The sequence below is a fragment of the Drosophila eugracilis genome, unplaced genomic scaffold (genome assembly GCF_018153835.1).
Source record: "Drosophila eugracilis isolate 14026-0451.02 unplaced genomic scaffold, ASM1815383v1 contig_2163, whole genome shotgun sequence".
In the NCBI taxonomy this organism is placed as follows: Eukaryota; Metazoa; Arthropoda; class Insecta; order Diptera; family Drosophilidae; genus Drosophila; species Drosophila eugracilis.
This window is the reverse complement of record NW_024573048.1, coordinates 406011-424544: the sequence shown is the minus strand read 5'-3', so window position 1 is coordinate 424544 and position 18534 is coordinate 406011. Positions and strand designations below refer to the sequence as shown.

Here is an 18534-nt window from a genome sequence, read left to right as displayed (position 1 = left end):
CTGCCATTCAAAAATGGATTTGACAATAATTTATTAACAAATATTTATATAAGGACTTTATGCTAAGATTTACAATACTATTTTCCTTAAAAGCATTTATACGATGTCTTGTTTTTATTTTAAATTTTGTTTAAATATTAATGTTTCTTTTTTGGTATCTACTAGATGTATTTTACAGAGGCACGTGGCAACGCTAACTGCCAGCTGATTTTGAATAGCACATTGTACTCACCCGATCTCCGCCAGAAATAGTAAAATGGGCGGCCATCATAAGAAAAACCTACGGGCGGAGAAGGCAAAGGTAAAGCTGAAAGGCGCCAAGCTGCCCAAGGGTCTCAATGTGACCAAGACGGACTTCAAGGTGCGTAAAATCGAGATCCGTGAGCAATTAAAGGAGTCCTCATACACAGAAAGTGGCCAGCGGCAGCTCAATCTAAAGGAGACACTTTCTCGGTTAAAACATCATAGTGTCAAGTTCCGGACGGATGCACTGCGCAATGTGCGCGATTCTCTAAAATCTGGTAATGCGGATCATCTAATTGGACATTTGAATGAGCTTTTCCAGGGAATTGCAGCGGGGGCATTGGACATTGAGCGTTCGGCCCGACAGGAATCTTTCAAGACCCTCGATGTGCTGCTGGAGGCCCTGCAACCACATGCAGTGGCGCCCTTTTTCCATGTCATTACCACTTACTTGCGTTGTGCTATGACCCATGTGCAGCCCGCCATCCAGGAAGACTCTCTCCTCATGCTCGACGTACTGCTGCAACGAGTACCTCCGGCTCTTCTAGCAGAGAAGAGTGCCAGCACCATCATAGGCAACTTCATCGACATGATTTCCCGCGCCCGCCACGACAACGAGCGCTCGAATCGTACTTTAACTTTAAATCTGGGACAGGGCAAACAGACAACGGTGAAGTGGCGAACCAAGGTGTTAATCCGCCTCCAGCAGATCCTCGGGACGTTAGCTAGCACCAAGAGCTCCAAGCCTGCTATCGCCCGTGTGGTTCACTTCGAAATAATGCGTCCGCAATACTACAATGTACTGCGTACCCTGCCTCAGGATAACCGCGATATACACGCTGTTCTCAACGAAACCAAACTAAGTGCAAAGGGCACTCAACTGCAAACCTACGTGGAACAATTACTTCCTCTCCTGCAGGACAACTGGTTGGAGGTGCGGCCGCAGGAACAACAACCCCTGCTTAGCCAGGAGGCAGCGGCAAGTCTTCATGTGGTAATCAGCCTAATGATCCTTCTCTGGACGTTAATAGGACAGCATGAAACGGAAAATAACATCAGCGAACTAAGCGATTGGCTAAGGATAAACTACGCTCAAAAGTTCATGCTTAACTTTTTGGGCAAGGACGGAAGTCGTTTTCCATACCAACAGATTCATTTACCGGGCAAAAAGGTAGGCAAAGACAAAGGACCAGAGGATGGCGGGGAACTCTGTTTGCCACAAAATCTGGGCATTGTACAACTGACGTGTAAGTTCTTTCCAAATCCCGTCGAGAAACAGGCCAAAATGTTTGCCCATTTGGCTACTTACATGCAACAGAGCTTGGAGCGCTTGAATTCGCTGTTACCGGAGCAGCAACTTTCTGTAGTAGCTTCTCTGCACTCGCTACTCCTTGAAAATGCTGCTTTTCTGCTTAACATCGTAGCTGATCCATTGATTAATCTACTGAATGCATCCATCGAGGCTTATGTAGGCCAGCGATTCACCACTCGTGAGGGCGTGGCTACTCGCGTGCTGAATCTTCTCTGCGAGATAGTGGAGCGTTCAGACTTATATACCCGCTTTGGTGGCGAGCAGAGATTCGCTCCTTTCCTAAGCTATCTGCCACAGTTGCTGCTGAAACCAACAGTTGGGGAGGGCACTTTGCGAGCCATGGCAACACTATGCCGTCAACTAAATGGCGTCTTCATGTCGGCTCTGATCCAAAATGCTTCAGAGGTGACCAATCATTTGAATAAACTGCAGGTTACGGGGGATACCGAAGGCGGAGACAAGTTCGAGATCCAAAAGCGTGTTCTTCATTTATTCTACTACGCCAAAGAGTTGGACAAAGATGGAAAACTGGAGCAAGGAGCTAAGCAGCTGGCAGAGCAGGCTGACAACAAACGAATTGCTGATTACCTGAAGGCAGTGATGGGGTATAACTAGCGTTCGCTGTCCACAATACACATGCACTGAGTATAGCTTCTAAAATTAGTTTAATGTGTACATTATATTCCTCTTGCTTAAGAAAAACTACGATCAGGTCTTCTGTTTCTTGGTTGGTTTTGGTTTGAAACGGTCCAAGACGGAGCGCGGTGCCTTCTTGGTCTTGCCATTGGCACTCTCTGTAGTTGTGTGCTGCTTGATCAAGTTTTTCTTGGCCTCTCTCACCTCGGCAATGAACTCCTGCAGGCATAAAATTTTTATGATTTGTGTTTTCTAAAGGCCTAGACCACCGACTTACCTTGCGCTTGGTATCCTTGACGATCTGCTTGTTGCGCGCCGCCTTTGCAGTACCGCCACGACCCTTCATTTTGTGGCGGGATTTCATATTGATGCGAGGTGCTTTTACATGGAACAATTTCCTCTTAGCATCGATCTTTTCCTGTAGTGTGGGTTCATCTACGCCGGTGATTTCTTGCGGGTCCAGAGTTATCAACTCGGGTGGAATCTTCTCCAGCAAAGCATGCACCTCGTGTTCACGTCGTTGTTTGGATGTCTCGTAAGGGTTGTCTTCGAGGGCATCAAAGTTGGGCTCTCCAGATCCAGGCACTAATAGTGATTGGAAGCCCTTGGCCGTGGCCACACCGAGCACATCTTCATATGGACAGAAACGGAGGCCATGGACAAAGGCATCGCAGCGTTGGCGGATGTAGGGGAGCCGAGTACCGTCACCCGAGCCACCGCCGGAAAGCAGATCCGCATAGGTCTCCAGATAGGTTCCCTGCGATAGCGCCAGCATACCTCGCTGCGAGACATCTAGCTCGTTGGCAGCCAGGCGGAGTTTGAAATGAGTTAGCGGCTTGTCGTGCACCAGCATTCGAATGTCCCACACTTTCACAGCACGATCTAAACCAGCTGTGACTAAATGCTGGCCCTTGGGGTCTACAGCCAAAGCAGTCATGGCTGTCGAATGGCACAGCAGCTTTGCAAGCGGCTCACGAACCTTGGGTGACCACATGGATACCACACCACGTCCGCCGCCAATGCAGAGCACTCCATTTCTGGGATTGTGGCGCATTATTCGTATGTCGCCCAGTCCCGTGTTGAAATTACCCACTAACTCTCCAATGGAAACGTCTAGCCAGGATGCATAGCCTGCATTGTTGCCGGCAGCCAAAAGGAAGTGGTACGGCAGGAAGTCCAGACGATTGACACGGTTCAGTCGCTTGATGCAATGTAGTTCGGTACCCTTTTTGTCGTAAAAATACACCCAACTTTTCTGGGCCACAGCATACATAGTGGGCACATGCAGCCACTGGACATCCTCGACGCTCTCCATGGCATTGAACTCGCAGTGCAGGCGCTTAGTTACCCAATCGAAGGCGGCCACATGGCCGCGTCTACCACCGAGCAGCAAATGTCGGCCGTTTTTGGTGTATCTCATTTGGTAGGGACCGAATTCCATGTTCAGGTTAAAGTGCTTAGTAGACGACTGAAGATCTACATTGTCAGCAATTTGCGATTGCCTGAATTCGGCGGTGGTTTCGCCGTCATCTGCCTCCAGTTGTCCAGCTGTTTCCTGAAGCAGGAGCTCAGTGCGAACTGCCTGCTCGGTGGCATATTCCAGGTACACCTCCTTGCGCGTTTGCTGCTCCTTAAAGTGCCGCGTTTTCACACCTTTCGCTTGCACTTGCTCGCCACGTGAGTACTTATTAAGCATATCTTCGGGAATTGGATTCTTCTTAGGCCTGGACATTAGTTCTTCTTTCGTCAGTTTAACCAAAGGCTTCTTGGGACGCGGCATTTTGGTTTTGTTTTGCATCTTGATAAAATCGCCTGTGAAATTCTGTTGGTTTTTGCTCTTAAGCTTTACATGTTCTAGGCCGCCATTGTCCTTTTCTGTGTTATTTTCCACCTCAAAGTAACGTTTGATGGGCGTTTTGGCTTTTGTGCGGCCATTTGGCTCCGTTTTGGTCATATTGATGGGTCAGCAAGGCGTAAATAATCCAAAAACCGATTAAAAACAAAATTGATTCGTCTTTCCCAAGAACGTGCACGTGCTGCTTCTTCTTACTTGCAGCAACAGCTGCTGGCCAGTGAGACCAGATGGCGTTTGCTCAATTATGCTAAGGGCATTTAGTATAATATAGTATTAAATATTAAATAGCTTTAATACCAAGTAACACGTCGATAACAAGACAATATTTAAAGGATATTTTAAATTTTAATTTTTTTCGCAATCAAAATGGGAACTGATTTAATTTATTTGAAGTTATTTTACGTTTTATTTTAAAGTATATATATGCGTATGTAGGTATTAAATATAGTTTCGGCGAATGGACATCAAAACGCATTTTGGCCCTCAACCACTTGCAAAACGCTTTCAAGATCCTTTCATTTAAGTTATAAAGATAAAATACTACAATAATATTGCTAAAGTTAGACCATATTTTGGTACCACTCGTTAGACGAATCCGTCAGTCTCTGGGAGGCCGTTCCATTAATCTGTTAATAAACTAACCAGTTAACAAGTTACTTAGTAGACACGGCCGTAGGGCAAGGTATTGGGATAGTAAGGCATAAGGAACTTGGCCCCAAAACGAGGCTGCGATTGTGCTGATTCGCTGCTGGAGGAGAACATCGAGGTGCAGATCTCCGCCCGATCCTGATGCAACCGGCTGCTGCTGTTCGAGGTGCTTGTTCCGGCGAATCCCAGACCAAGTCCCAAACTTAATCCCGCTCCGTGACGACGCTCTTGGCGACGCGATCGAATCAGCGAAAAGATGGCCACTACAACGGCTACCAGGAAAATCAGGCCTAGCACGCAGAAAGAGATGGCCAACTTGGAGATGGACAGACATAGGGTTCCCTCACCAGGCACAGGTTGACTCCTAACATGCGGCGAATAATCATCTCCTGAAATGAGATGTCAGTTTACTATGGCCCAAAAATTAAATTTTATATTTAACCTGATTTTAGTCTAAAATTTCCGAGTTTAAGCCATAATCAAAAATACGAAATTTCGTAAGTCCCGATATTCCCCAAAAAGGGTAGTATTTTGCCCACACTAAGCCAATAATAGTTGAAATGAATTTCTTAAAATAAACTAGACAATGACAAGGATCAAAATGGATGACTAGCTGCACAAAAAAAGAAGAAAGTTATGGATAAACAAAAATTGCGAAAGTCGTATACTTGATATTTTGCCAACAATTGTCGAAATAAAAAATTATATAATTTAATTTCGAATCGAATGAATCTCAGATTTAATGATATAAAAATGTTTACTTTCTTAAATAGACTATTTTACACCTTATAAATAACAACAACAAAAAATGCGAAAGTCGTATACTTGATATTTTGCCAAAAATTATCGAAATACAGTAAGTAATACTTATTTCTAAGCGAATGAATCTCAGATTTAATAATATAAAAAAATTTCACTTTTTTCTTAAATAGACTAAGTTACACCTTGTAAAAAGTGAAAAATTTGGTTAATACGTCTTTTAACCAGGTTGAGGAACCGTGACTGGCACGCACTTTTACAGCCTAAACCACCCACAATCCCGCTTACTTACCGCTCATATTGTGGCGCCTGTCGTATCGCAGGCGATCCACCTCGATTTGAGGAGCTGTGACGGCCAGCGAATTGAATACCTCGATGCGGGCCAAGTGCTGATCAGCACTCAACGCCGGCGAAGGTGTCTTCTGGCGACAATTTAGCTGGAAGCGAAAGGAAATCGGTGAAATGTGGTGAAAATTATTTGATAAGATAAATAAATATTTAATATATATACAGGTAGTGAAGACGTTGCACTGTAGTATTGTAAACAGAGGAGACAGTACATCGGTTGGTGCATTGGCGGCTAAGTGGGTATGTGGCTCCACTTGGCTGCATTTCGGTGCAATAACCACATTAATTAGCAAACGCAACAACACGCTACGATGGGCAGCAGAAAACAGTAGAAGCGGCGGTGGCAACACTTTCGTTTTCGTTGCAATTAATTGAGATGCATACGAGAGGTGCTTTTTGTCTGTACACAGAGAAAAAAATACTTTGCATTTCCGCTTGGACCTTTTACCAAAGATAATATTTAATGGTATTTGAAGATATTGAAGAAGATTTTAAATCATCTTAAGAATTAATGAAATTTCTATGAGAGTCTATTTTGGTAATAGACACACTTGTTGATATGCTAAGTATTTAAGTGAAAGCTATCCAAAACGATTACTGATTTTTTTTTGTGTGGTGTGTAGTACAAGTATGTGATACTCACAGTCGGACACTTCCTTTTGCAAAGTTGCACGCCACAGCTGACGTGGAGGCGTTCGCGGTCCGGGAACTTGAAGGCGGGAAACGTGGCCGCGAATGTCCGCTCGACCAAGTCTTCCTCGTGCTGCTTGGACCATCCCTCCTCTGCCGGCCGGTGCTGGGTGTGCAAAGCGGGCATTACCTGGCCATGGAAACGAGGGAAATTAGTATATCCATAGCTACGCATGGTAAACAAGGCTGTTTTTTAAGTAGCAAATCAAGTGGATGTTAAGCTCGGTCTGATTTCAAAAGCGGGCACTTGAAGGTTCTTATTGTATGGAGAACTTAAAACTATGAACTGGACATCAACGGAAATATAACCTAGTAGTATATATACAAAAGTTATAGTCAAATTAATTATAGGGCTGTCTCAGAAACAACATTTTGAAATGATATAATAGTAAGAAAATAAGTGCTTTAAGAACTTCTTTAAAAAACACCATGCTATTAATATATTATGTCACATTTATGGGATAAACTGGGAGAATATGAACCTGTCTTGTGGTCACTGTCCCTGAACCTGAACCTGAACTCCAATCCGAAACCCTCAAGCAGTTGTGTGCCCTTCATGGCCTTCTTTTATCACCGGTTATACAATAATTCGGGGTGACAAAACACTGGCTCACACGCCGACATTTCGGTCATTTCCGTTACGTATAGGTAATGTAGTACTCGTACGACACCAAGAAAACACGGAGAAAAGGTGGCAAAGCAACCGTCATGTGGCCAAGTTCAATGACAACAACACAAGAGTCGCAAATAGCGCATACGTATATATGGTCCATATGGTATATGGTATGATGCATGTGCGATGGCTGGAAACAGATGTATGGAATTACAAGACGCTGTGATTTACATCTCACCATTGTTGGTGGTAACTAAAAGCAAAGCGAGGAAGCATGCATACTTGGGAAAAAACGTAGTTTTTATACCCTTATATTTCATTTACAAGCCATAGGCTATCGAGTTTCAGGAAAGTATCTCTTTAAAACACAATTGGTTTGAGCGCGTGGTCAAAGAAACTGATTCTCTGCTCTGATTCTTATAAGTTGTAATGAATTATAAATTTAAGACAATCATAATACATATCTACAGATAGGGTATATTAAGGAAACAGGGCGCAGGGCGCACGTTGATTAGCGTAGTCGGCGTTGTCTAGTTTCAATTTACACGCCCAAGCACGTGTTTTACCATGTGCGGGTGTATGTGAACGCGAAACCTGAGACAATAACGAGAAAAAGGTAAATTGTTGCGGAAGTTCAAACGAGTTCACGCGGAGAAAGATTGTTCAAATGCAAATGTATCTACTAAATTTCTTCCTTTATTAAACCAAACTGATAAGTAATAATCCCTTTCCAAAATTGCTGAAGGAGTGCTTAATGAGCAATTGGGCGGAATAGATAATCTATTGATGGAGACAACCCCCAGGATCGATAACTATACTTTGCGTACTCCTTTTATAACGGTACTTGCACTATGGGTCACATTCTAGAGATTCTATGCCAGAAAGTGGGTCACTATCATCGGCTCTGTTTGCAGACAAAAGACGCGGTTTTTATTTCACTTTTCCTCCACGCTCTGACCCAGAAGTGTTTCTAAACCAAACAAATCAACCTGTGATGGGTGTGCGCATAAATTTGCAATCGCAATGGACCGACTTGGGGCAGAAGAAGTAAGGAGCAGAAAAATAAAACAATAAACCAACGCAAAAGAAAATGAAATGTGCTAAAACGGAAGACAGCCGCCAAGAGATGAACAATAAAACAAACATAAAATGCAAATGTTTTTTTTTTCTTCTTTTCTCTGTGTGTGTTTGCTATGTCTATGTCTTCTCGCCCGTTCCGTTAAAATAAAACAGAAATTAAGCCGTGTGATTTTTCTAGCGCTGCTACCCTGACCACCAACAACATAAAGAAGTAGCGAAGCGTCAGTTGGAGATTTGTTTGACCCATTTAAGGCCGTCTCGTGAATGAATGACATGTGCACAAAGCTGCGACGGCCGGCGACCAAAATGCAAATGCTTGGCAATGGCATTGCCGCCTGCCCACTGTGGTACAGTGGAACAAAAATATCTAAAAACAAATATGGGATATCTAGTATTATATTTTAATTTCTTAGGAAAGTTTACTCTAGACGATCCGCTAACCCTTTTAGTAACTCGCTAGTTTGAGTCAGCCGTATATTAAGCTTGTTCCACTGTTCATCGGCTCAGTGGTGCTGATGAAGATTGTGGTGCTGGGGATATGAAGTTGAAGCAACCACAACAGGGGCACGTCAAAATGCTAAACGATAAATATTTCTATGTATTTCACTGTTGGCTAATTGTTGTGACCTCCTAATTTACTCAAGAAGAACCGAAGAACTGAAGAATTGGGCAAACCAAAGAATCCAGGGAACACCGAGAACGTTTCGCAGGCGTTTCTTTAGTTATTTTTTTTATAATTTTCCCACTTTACCTAATGGTTTGAGTTAAGACCACTAACCCAACCCCCCCACCACGCGGGTTGAGTTGTTTTGGGACTGGTTGGCTGAGCAACGAAAACTGTTCTAACGATGATCGCGTAATTATGGCTAACAGTTTCGGTTTTGCTGCCGTTTGCCTCACATTTAATGTCGGTGCTGTAATAACTGTTACACTTAATGAAGCACTGCTGTTTTTTTTTTTTTGGTTTTTAGGCGGAAAATATTTTAAATATATGTAGGTGACAAGGGGCTTAATATCGTTATCCAATCAATCGATTTTTTTATTTCCAATTTCCATCTATTAAGTTTCCCTTTCGTTGTGATCAAGAAATCAACAGCAAAGAATGGAGCCCAAATGGCTTGTGTTTTACATATTTGTATCTTTAAAATGCACTTCAAGTTTTCTCAAAAACAAATCACATAAAAACTTTCAAGTTATGTTGACAGAAATTACATTTAATAATTTACTAATTACTAATTTTCGAAAGTAAGTTATGTTTTAAGCTTTATAGAAGTTGCAATTGAGAAAGCCCTTTTTGGAGATACTCATCTAAACTTGGCTTTAGGATATATCATTTTTGGGTCTTTAAAAAAAGGTATATAATAATGTACATATTATTTACTTAGCATTTACTTGAAAGTAGTTTTAAGAAGAAAAAGAAGTTCTGTTAAAAAGCATTCATATACCTTCTGATACCCTCTCGAAGTGCCGTCTATAAAAATGAAAGTTAAATGCGATCAATCGCTGATCACCCGACAGCATAACATTGTGCTTAATTAATGACTTTCCGTTTGTCTCATCGCGTCTAGGTTTAGTTTCTTCTTCGCTCTAACGGTTAAGCGTAGAATGTCGTGCCTCCGGCACCTGTTACGCAAATGACCCGATCCACTAGATACATATACGACTATATACATATCTTTAGATATGGCTAATACACTCACCTGCTCATCGATGGGACAGCCACGGGCATCTAATAACTGCTGTGTGGATTCACCCAATCCATCGAGAGCAGCACAATCCACCACCCGCACTCCAATATTTCCCGGAACGATGGCCCTTACGGTCAAGGTGGTAGCCACACCGACCTCTACGGATCCAGTTCCATTCGGGCCACCCAATTCCAACCATATCCTAACCCGTGGAGTCTCCATGTATTGATGGGTGGCACTGGCTGTGGGTGCTGCTGAGGATACGGAAAGAGCTGGAACGGCAGCCGCTGCCAAAGCTCGCATTCGTGCATTTCTGTAAATAATGTATAATGTATTATAATATTTAGTATATATGATTGATATTTAAGTCCTTAACTTTAATATTAAAATTTAATAATTTTTATTAGTAACTTAAGCTACTCACCTTTCGTGTCCTTTTTCCTGTCTTAGGACAGGAAGTGGCATTCCCATGGCATTGGCCGGAAGTTGGCACCTTACGGCACTAAGAATGTCGGTACTTTGGCGGAGTTTTTGCTCCTTTTGAAGCATCACGCGCACCGTATACTCTAAACTACCATCCTCGAGCGGCTCTGCCCGAACACCACAACCCGAGGTGGGAATGCGAAGGTGAAGACGTGTGGAGTCCTGTCCTCTCGCCCGACACTCCAGTGGAAAGTCCTTGGCATAGAGTAATCCTCGAAAGGGCCGGCTCAGTTCCAAATGCATTTCGAGCAGTTCCCTGCTGCAATTCACCTGCAATGTCTGGATTTGCATGGCGGTCGAGGAGGCGGTCGTCTCGTTAATGGAATTCTCTGGCGTTCTGGTTGCCCAGCTAGCATGACACACAAACTGCGGCAGATGCAACACTCCGATAACGATGGCCAAAGGTAGCAGCTGGCCGAGATTGAAGCCGCCACCACGACGTGGAATCGAAATGGAGGATGAGTAAGAGGATGAGGATGCGACGGCGCTGGAGGAGAACATGTTTCCGATTTCCCGTTTTTGGTTTTGTTGCTTCTTCTTTTTTTTATACCAGGCAACGGCAAACCCGCCCGGCTATCAAAACCGCAAATGATGCCACTTGTTGCTGCTGCTGTCTTTAGATGTTGCTGCTGTCACTAGATGTTGCTGTTGATGTTGCTGCTGGAACCGCCGACACCTGTTCGTGTGGCCGCGTGGCTAACTCTTAATTGGCCTACTCCGAGTCCAAGTTCGAGAATCTTGTCTGCGAAATGGAAATGCATTAGTTGCTTACCGCTGATTTTGGGTCACATATCTTCTCGACTCCTCATGTTAATATCACAAAGTTTTAAGAAAAATTAACAAATATATATGTTTCTATTTACAATTTTTTTGGTATTATATTCTGTTTTTATAAAGATAGTTCAATAAGTTATTCATTTAGTAATAGTGATTCCATATCATCAAACCACTCTAATCGATGGTTATAATCGATTCTATGGACAATGAAAAGGGAAAGGGGGATGTGTCAGTCACTTTATGTAATTTATAATTGCCAAATAAACGAGAGGCCAATTTGGGAGCCCTTCCCTGTCCATTTTCGATGCCATGAGATACGATGCCAATTCCGCGACGAAAGCGGGTCAAGTTTGTCCCATATTTGTTGATTGGACTAATGCTATAATATATAAAGCTATGAGGCTGCTGAAGATGTTGCAGCACGGCGAACAAATAAATAAATAAATGCGATAAAAGCAAACACCAAAGCTTAAATCAACATCAACATAATGCGTTTGCAACTTTGCGTAATCCTATTTGATGTTACTGTCTGCTCGTTGGTTATTCGCTCGTTGTGCTGTCTATTTGTATTTGTGATTCCCATCTTTTATTAACTCTTGTTGGCATTGTAATCAGCCCAATTAACAATAAAACTTGGACTCCAAAATAAATAATAAACCTTTCGATGTCGCAGTGGCATTAAGATTACCTGCCCTTCACTGTGGCCGCCTTTCCTTTTAGCTATTTAATGTAAATACTATATAATTTATTCACACTTTTTTAGTACTTTTTATTATTACTCACTTTTTTGCATTAAAAAATATGAAATTTTTAAAAGATTAATTCATTTATGAATTATACCAAGTTATTAAACGTTTTAAAAGAAGGGCAATATCAACACAGTTCTTTTTATAATTTTACTTAGTTTTCACTTTACCCTTAGAACATATTTTACAATCCTTAAGTTTAATTTGTTTTGAATTTTTGACTAAAAGCTTACCTATTAAAATAACTTTTTTATCCTTTCAGTATTCTTTATTCACGCCTTATAACAGTAATTTATCAATCTTTTCGTGATTTTGTGCACAATCGAATTCCTTACGCAATTTTGCGGTTAATTGGAATTATAAAATAAAGCAGAAGAACAGTAATTTTCAAATTGGTTAATTATCATCCACTACGCATGTACGCACTTCACACGCTCTCAACTGAAAAACAGTAATCACAGTAAAAACAAAAAAAAAACTCGCGAAACGCCGAAGAAGTCTCAAGAAGACAAGCGCGCGCCACCGAGTGTGCAGATGCAATACACCAGGCCAATTCCAAATCCAGAAGTTAGCCAAGTTAGTCGCGAGCGCAGACCGCAAAACAATACACCAACAACTAGAGGAAGGGGCTTAAGGCGGCAAGACGTTAACCGTTGTCCCATGCGCCATGATTTCTTTGGCGCGCAACGATCACATCCAAAATGTGTGCTATCGATAGGTCACAAACATCGAAGCTTAGTAGATGGAGTCTTAGTATTTTTATTTATAAATGGCAAAATTACTATAATTCTTTTATTTAAGTTTGGTCTATGTCTCTGAATTAATATTTATAAATTTAATACCCAAAATATCAGAATAATAAACCCCTTAAAAAGTTAAATCAATTCCGCTTTTTGTATATACCTCTGTGTATGAAATAACTTCTAATTTTTTTTAAATTTTAAGTTTTACGTATTTTTTTTTTTAATTTTTGCAAAAAAAAAAAATATATATTTAAATATACATGTATATATATATATATATATATATTTTTTTTTTTTAAATCGTATTTACACAGTCAGTATTTTTTCGCTAAAAGACTGGCAAGTCTATATTCGATAGTTGGTGTGGTTCAGTTACCATCGACTGGTCAGTTTCTAACATACGGTTCCGCTTTTTCGGGGAAGAGATTCATGCAAAATTATAAGTAAACTTAGTTCATGCGACCAGGATGAGCAACAACCGGCTTGGTATGAACCTGGACATGTCCGAAATAATAGAGTTCGTGCTGCCCGCCAAAAGTGATTACTCGGAAGATGACAATAGAGGAGCCGTTGGTTTGGACGCCAACGAAGATGCCACATTCGTGGTTTTGGATGGCCTGGGAAACGAGTTCCTAATTATCAACGAAGAAGGTGTGGATGGCGAATTGCTGGTGGACGAGGAGCTGCAGGGCCTTTTAGTGGAGTCTCGGGTTAGGGAAACGGTGCTGGACGAACAGGAAGAGCAGTTTGTGGTCACAGAATTGCAGCTGAGCGAAATGGAGGAGCTAGTGGAGGAAGATCAAGAGCAAGATAACGGCGACTACGAGAACGAACTCAGCTATGCCCATCCGTCCGTATCCGAGGAGCCAGAAGAGGATTTGGATATGGATCCACCTTCGTCGCCTTCCCTGCCATCATCACCACCACCTCCGGCGCCTTCTGTCCAACCCGCTGGCAAATTAAGAAATTCTTCTGCCCTCCAAATCGCTATACGCAGCTTTGCCAGCAACAACGACGACGATGGCAGCGTCAAGGAGGTGAAGCCCAGCGAAAAAATGCTGGAGGAGTTTAAGGGCCCGCGTCGCTACTTGCTTTTCGACGACCTGATAGCCACAATAGTGGACTTTGACGAGGACAGCACACCTATTGTAGAGTTCTCGATGATGAGTGATATGCTAGATGAGAAGCTACCGGTGGAATGTGGTATTTGTCCGGATGTGATGCACAAGACGAAGCTGTCCAAGCACCAGAAGACCCATTTGGTGCCTGGGACCAACCGCTATGCCTGCATATACTGCACGGAAACGTATCGCGACTGTAAATACCTGGCCGGACATGCACGGCGCCACATGGGCATCCGTCCATATGTGTGCGAACTGTGCACCCTGTACTTCTCCACCAAACAGGACCTGCGCGTCCACAACCAGCGTCGGCATCTCGAGAAGGAGCACATCTGTGAGATGTGCGGCAAGACATTCGCCCAGAATACCCAACTTAAGCGACATCGCGAGGCAACGCACGAAAAGAAGAGGCGATTCCAGTGCCAATATTGTCAGAAAGCCTACTACAAGAACTTTTCACTGCAAGAACACATCCGCAATGTCCACATGGGCAAGAGAAGAATGCTGAAATGTCCATTCTGTGGTATGCAGTGTCGGGATGCCCACAAGATGGCCCGCCATCGCAAGGAGATGCACCTAAGTCAGGGCACTTATGTGTGTCATCTGTGCCAAGAGGAGTTCACTGACATAAACTACTTTGATGCACACAAGCGGTCTATCCAGTGCCGTAGCAATACACGTCGCTTTGTGGGTGTTGGGGATGGTAATGGAAACCAAGGTGGATCCTCTTCTGGTGGCATGATGGATGGCCAGGACGACGAGGACGAAGGCCTACACCTGCTGGAGGAGGAGTATGACGAGGACGACGGATTGCTGGTTGAGGAGGGTCAGGCGGATGAGCAGGCGGCACCTAATGGTCATTATTTGAACGAGGGCGATCAGCAGTATGCTCAGATGTCGGAGTACGATGACCAACGTCTGCTGGTGGAGAACGTGGTCGCCGAGGAGGATGAGGATGTCGAGGAAGAGGAACTGCTCACCGAAGAGCAATATTTCAATGCTGTTCAACAGCAACAGCAGATCCACCACCAAGTCCATGGGGAGGACTATAACGACGAGCTGATATATGAAATCACCTTGAAGACTGAGGACAATTAAGGCCCGCTTCCTTGCGCAAATTTTGTAAATAAGACCCAATTAAATAATACCATGTAAACAATATATTTGCCGGTTTTTGAATATTTCTCTGTTTCCCCCAATTTTCGTTCGAATGCAACCCAGTGTCCCCAAAATATGCAGGGCTGTATTTAGCAGGGCATCAACTTTATAGTGTAAAATGCAACCCCGTGGCTAAAGATCTGGTTCTACATTGGACGAATGGGTTAAAGGGTAATTTTATTCCGGTTTTGGGAATGGAATTTCCCACTGATTTTGAGATTCCCAAGGCCTGGTGACGTCAGCACAATTTCTAGGGCAGAAGAAAATGAGAAAGAAGCAGCTGGAACTCCAGTACCTATCGGTCAATATCGATAAGGGTAATTTGGCGTGAAACTGCTCTCTCCCTCAAGCCAAACTTTTAAAGTATTTTAGGGGTTTCAAAAACAATAAAATATTTAAAATAAATTTAATAAGTTCTAAATTTTTTAGTTACTGCAAAAATTAATTTTATAATTATAAATTTATAGAATTTCTGCGAAATAAAGCTATAAATTCAGATTTAGCTACTTATAGCTAAACTCAACCCTAAGTTTAGACCTTTTGACATCACTAATAGTAGAAGTAAGCAATATGTTGTGTTTATTTTTTTCTGGAAAAGAAAGCGAACCGGGCAATGGAATGGAAACCAAGGGAACCACGGATCCTTCGATCAAACTTTTTACAAAACAAAACATCCTTAGTTCGGAGAATTGCCTGCTAAACTCACGCACAAAACATTTATTATTTAGTTCTTGATTAGCCAAATATATTTTGAACCATGGACGATAATGAGGATGATCTGGAGGAACACCAGGAGCAGGAGCTCAGCGATGGTAGTATTGAAGAGGAGGAAGAAGTGGAACCCGATATGGGCCCGGTGGCTAGCTGGGAGTCCTTTAACGACCGCATCGATGGAATGATTTTCAACGAGCACTGCGACAAGTCGGTAAAAAAATTAGACGAACGTCGGCTTGCCATTCTAAACCGAGTGCGTCAGCAATTTCGCGAAGCGCCGAAAGGGGTCGCCGAGCGCTGTCAGGCCCAGAAATCTCCCATTGACCAGCAGCTGGAATTGTCCAGTGATCGCCTAAATGAACTGGTCCGTTTCGGCAACGAATTGGTGACCAATGTCCGTGTGGCTAATGAACGAAGGGAACTAAATCGCCGTTTATTCGAGGCCACACAGAAGAACCAGGTGCAGGTGAAGCTACAACGCGAAAGCGTGGAGACTATGGCCCGATTTGAAAACATCAAGGCTCGCTGGACGGAACTGGAGGAGACCAATGAGCCAATGCTTCTCTGGGATCAAATCGAAGAGCAAAAAAAACGCATTGCCGAGATTATGGCTCGCAAAGATGAGATGATAGCCGCTTGCCAGCAAGAGGTGGACCGTATGAATGCCAAGTACGAGTTCGACCGTGAGCGGCAGGCCCAGGATCTGTGCTGCTTGGTGGAACGCGTCGATCACCAAGTGGAGACTCTAAAGGAGGCCTACAAGGAACACCTTCAAATGCTGCGCAACACCATCGAGGAGGAGCGCCAAATCTTCGCTGTCGGTGCGGTGGAAAAGTGGCGCACCTTTTTCGATGCCATGAACGCTAATTTTGATGAGAAGGCCAGTTTGGTAAGGGCAAGGGAGCAGTTTTATGCCCGACAGACGCAGCAAATCAACGAGTCCCAGGAAGAGCTGACTAAGAGCACTCGGATTCGGCTGGAGAAGGAATGCGAACGGCTGGAGCTTGAGCTCCGTCGTACACGCGACAATGTACTGATGAACTCCGAGAAACTGGACTACAACTATCAGGTTCTCCAGAAGCGAAACGAGGAGAACGTGATCATTAATAACCAGCAGAAGCGACGGGTAGCTCGCTTGCACGAAGCCATTGGACGCACTCGACGTGGTCTTAAGAATCTCTACAACACCGGCAAGCGGAACATAGCACGTCTCTCCTCGGACATTTACAAGCTGCATGCTAACATCAATGACATGGAATCGAAAGCCCATCAGGCGAGGCTGAACAATCGCGAGAAGTTCGATCGCATCTGGGAGATTAATTACAAAGAGCTGAACCTTCTGGTGGATCGGGTGTACCACATTGATCGCATTATACACGAGCAACAGCTGGCAATGCCGTGGTCCAGTCCAGTGCCACCTATTCCGAACATTAACAAGGCCAAAAAGAAGCGGAATAACATTTTGGAGAAGTTCGACATGCGAATTGGGCGAGTTCCTAAAAACCGGGTGGTTCCCAAATCGGCCGTTAAGCATCGTCCGGATATCAAGGAGCTGCCGCCAGAGTCGTTGCGTCTGATGCGCAATCTCATCCGTAAGCTTTCTGATCGCGGCGGTTTTCTCATCGAGGAAAGACTGTTGAAGATCCTTGAGCCGTATTCCGAGGAAGACAAATGCTTAGTGCGGATTGACAATATCTTTGCGGCGCTACGAATTCGTCATCTGCGGGATGTGAAGGAGCTGACAAAGGTATTTATGCCGTACACATACTGCCCGAATTGTCAGCCACAGGGATTGAGCCCACGCAAGTGTGCCGAGGTGTTTATGAAGGATCAGAAGCCGAATCGTCTGCAAGCCTCAACAGGGCAACAGGAATACCCGGATCGTCGGGATACTGGGGATAGGTTCATGAACAAGGGTGAAGACGCGGCGAAAAGGTGTCACAATCATTACCTGGTCATGGAACCAGCTCTCTGCTTGCACGCCATGAATCTATTCACCTCCAAGATGCACAAACAAATGTACGAGCATGAACCAGGCAGCGTACTCAATGCTGTCAATCTCATTCAAATTACGGATGCTGAAATCCGTGACTTCTGGCGCCAGTTTTCGGCCTGCTTCCCAGCCTCAAAGTGCAAGCTATGGAAGACACTGGAACATGGACTAAATCATTATGTAGAAGTTCTTAAGATGCGCGTGCAGTACGATGCGGAGGTCGTCTTTCTGAGGCGTCAAAACGAGGAATTGCGCCACTTGCTACAGAAATTTACCGTCTAGGTCAAACTTTAACATAATTATAGTCTCAGCTGCATAACAAACCCCACTAAAAATCCCAAACAATTATTGTTCAATTTCATCTAAACCTGATAAATTATAATTGTACCTAGTCTTGCTCTTTGACATTGCCATTAAATCAATCTAAAGACGTGGGCTATCGGGTGCCTTCTTAAAAGAATTTAGATAAAGATATAAAAGTCTTTCAATGAAATTAAAAGAAAACATTTGTGCTATATATGTAGTTAAAATATACATTTGTATTTACCCCCGGCACAAGTCATGACTACGTCCATATCGTATTTTGTCTCTCTCTAAACTATGACTAGCTTGCTGATGACCGGTAATATCACAGTGCACAGCCTGTAAAGCTTATTTTATTTGCATATTTCCATGGGCTGAATACCAAGGGTATTTCCTTTAAATTTTTCATAAATCACCAAAGTGTTAACAATTTTATGACTACAGAATTTATAAATAAAAAGAAATAATATCTATTGCCCATAAACTTATGCGATCCCTTCCGAAAACGGTTTACAACGCCGTCTATGTACATACACTGTCCCCCAAATCAACAATCGCAAATGTTTGATTTGCTTTTAATTTCGTTATGAACTTTGAATGCATGGAAACTGATCTCTAGTAAGG

At 43.3% G+C, this 18534-nt stretch overlaps 5 protein-coding genes across 5 annotated transcripts; 3 read left to right on the top strand and 2 right to left on the bottom strand.

The window, feature by feature from the left end:
- The first annotated feature begins 174 nt into the window (after positions 1–174).
- LOC108103461 (testis-expressed protein 10 homolog) lies at positions 175–2260 on the top strand. Its single transcript, XM_017208955.2, has one exon. It carries the CDS (start codon positions 257–259, stop codon positions 2168–2170), a length of 1914 nt encoding a protein of 637 aa, XP_017064444.1. The 5' UTR covers positions 175–256; the 3' UTR covers positions 2171–2260.
- Positions 2204–4264, bottom strand: LOC108103462 (WD repeat-containing protein 46). The gene is made up of 2 exons (XM_017208956.2): positions 2469–4264; positions 2204–2410 (listed from the first exon to the last, which is right to left on the bottom strand). The coding sequence occupies exons 1-2, from the start codon at positions 4143–4145 to the stop codon at positions 2264–2266; spliced, it is 1824 nt and encodes a 607-aa protein (XP_017064445.1). The 5' UTR covers positions 4146–4264; the 3' UTR covers positions 2204–2263.
- Positions 4265–4444: 180 nt separating this feature from the next.
- LOC108103434 lies at positions 4445–12546 on the bottom strand. Its single transcript, XM_017208903.2, has 6 exons — positions 12112–12546; positions 10297–11097; positions 9885–10185; positions 6445–6621; positions 5746–5890; positions 4445–5083 (listed from the first exon to the last, which is right to left on the bottom strand). The coding sequence occupies exons 2-6, from the start codon at positions 10854–10856 to the stop codon at positions 4704–4706; spliced, it is 1563 nt and encodes a 520-aa protein (XP_017064392.1). The 5' UTR covers positions 10857–11097; positions 12112–12546; the 3' UTR covers positions 4445–4703.
- Positions 12547–12998: 452 nt separating this feature from the next.
- LOC108103463 (transcriptional repressor CTCF) lies at positions 12999–14905 on the top strand. Its single transcript, XM_017208957.1, has one exon. It carries the CDS (start codon positions 13089–13091, stop codon positions 14838–14840), a length of 1752 nt encoding a protein of 583 aa, XP_017064446.1. The 5' UTR covers positions 12999–13088; the 3' UTR covers positions 14841–14905.
- A 535-nt stretch (positions 14906–15440) lies between these two features.
- LOC108103441 (dynein regulatory complex protein 1 homolog) lies at positions 15441–18442 on the top strand. Its single transcript, XM_017208922.2, has one exon. It carries the CDS (start codon positions 15658–15660, stop codon positions 17887–17889), a length of 2232 nt encoding a protein of 743 aa, XP_017064411.1. The 5' UTR covers positions 15441–15657; the 3' UTR covers positions 17890–18442.
- The last annotated feature ends 92 nt before the right edge of the window (positions 18443–18534 follow it).

Coding starts and splice junctions, on each gene's coding strand:
- LOC108103461 (XM_017208955.2), top strand. CDS start 257: ATGGGCGGCCATCATAAGAAAAACCTACGGGCGGAGAAGGCAAAGGTA.
- LOC108103462 (XM_017208956.2), bottom strand. CDS start 4,145: ATGACCAAAACGGAGCCAAATGGCCGCACAAAAGCCAAAACGCCCATC. Junction 2,411..2,468: donor TCAAGGATACCAAGCGCAAG/GTAAGTCGGTGG, acceptor TTATGCCTGCAG/GAGTTCATTGCCGAGGTGAG.
- LOC108103434 (XM_017208903.2), bottom strand. CDS start 10,856: ATGTTCTCCTCCAGCGCCGTCGCATCCTCATCCTCTTACTCATCCTCC. Junction 10,186..10,296: donor CAGGAAAAAGGACACGAAAG/GTGAGTAGCTTA, acceptor CATTATTTACAG/AAATGCACGAATGCGAGCTT. Junction 5,891..6,444: donor GCAAAAGGAAGTGTCCGACT/GTGAGTATCACA, acceptor TTTCGCTTCCAG/CTAAATTGTCGCCAGAAGAC.
- LOC108103463 (XM_017208957.1), top strand. CDS start 13,089: ATGAGCAACAACCGGCTTGGTATGAACCTGGACATGTCCGAAATAATA.
- LOC108103441 (XM_017208922.2), top strand. CDS start 15,658: ATGGACGATAATGAGGATGATCTGGAGGAACACCAGGAGCAGGAGCTC.